We start from the raw sequence: 1,273 nt of genomic DNA on the forward strand, positions 1-1,273 counted from the left end.
ATTGTAAGTAGAATAGAGTTGAGGATAGTTTTGTACCAAAACCTTCAATCGAAATATGCTCTGTTTTTTTAAATTGTTTTTCTAGGATCGTATTGATCTGTATATGTACACGATGGAAGAGTCTTTGGTCAGCTTACGCCGTGCACTGGAGCTAGTGGACTGGGATTACTATTACGTTGCCGTGATGTGTGAATATGAAACTCTTCTCTTCGACGTTTTCAAGCAACTCAACGTGCAGCTGGACATTGCGAGACCAAATTACATCTACTATCTATCCAAGGAAGAAGCCCATGCACTGACTGTAACCCTTCCGGAAGGATTACGGCTCGCTTCGCTCAAACCGGAAAATGCTTATACTGTCAACGATCATTGGTCTCTCCGGGAAGCGGGATCAGAATTTTCGCTTGAACGTTTGATATGCTGGAACCCTTCGATTGGATTGTACGATTCTTCCGATAATTTACTCGGTTGGTGCGTTGTCACGCAGATGGGCGTTATTGGATCGCTCGGTGTTATCGAAAAGCGCAAGGGATACGGAAAGCTTGTGTTGAAAGGAATAGTAAAAAAACTGGCCGAAATGGGGTTCTGTTCGTATGCTAGCATTCTGGTCAATAATGAACCTTCCAAGGCTCTGTTTGAAAGCGTTGGTTTTAAGATTATAAAACGAGTGAATTGGATTCGAAACTGTGAGAGAAAGCTTGTAGAATGGAAGTCAGGAGCGACGATTGTAAAGGAGTAGCAACGCGAGCAACATTGCAATGACATTGAAAGATGAAACATTCTAGTTTACAATAAACTAATGTGAACTGGAAAGGGGTTTCGATTATAATGTGTATTGATACATTAAATTTATGTATCAACTCATGCATAACTTATGCTCTTCATTGTTTTTTTTTCATATACTTGTACCAGCAATTGTCGCCCGTCGTTCTCGCCCGGCCCGTTCTCGCCCAATTAAATTCATATAATTCAATCTTCAAATAATTGAGTTTACACGAATAATACATTAACAAACAATAAACAATAAACCGAAGCTTAACACGAATAATAACAACAAACTTGTTTTCTACAGTTTTGTACAAATTTCTCTCATATGTATTAAGAATTATTCTCGGATCTGGACTAAGATTTTAGAAATACAATGCGTAATGTTTTGTAGGAGACAGTTGCAAAGGATACTGATGTTTGCGCAACAAATTTTCCATCATTTTCTATTCTTGAGGTGTTTTATATGTCTTAACTACCCCTGTGTTCAAAGAGCGATATTTTTCTC

At 38.5% G+C, this 1,273-nt stretch overlaps 1 protein-coding gene across 1 annotated transcript; it reads left to right on the forward strand.

The window, feature by feature from the left end:
* Positions 1-85: 85 nt before the first annotated feature.
* Positions 86-739, forward strand: LOC131214813 (uncharacterized; the record flags this gene model as incomplete). Its single annotated transcript, XM_058209145.1, has 1 exon — positions 86-739. A coding segment is annotated over one exon (654 nt), but the record flags the coding sequence as incomplete, so codon positions are not given.
* Positions 740-1,273: the final 534 nt, after the last annotated feature.

This window comes from Anopheles bellator, unplaced genomic scaffold (genome assembly GCF_943735745.2).
Source record: "Anopheles bellator unplaced genomic scaffold, idAnoBellAS_SP24_06.2 scaffold02593_ctg1, whole genome shotgun sequence".
NCBI lineage: Eukaryota > Metazoa > Arthropoda > Insecta > Diptera > Culicidae > Anopheles > Anopheles bellator.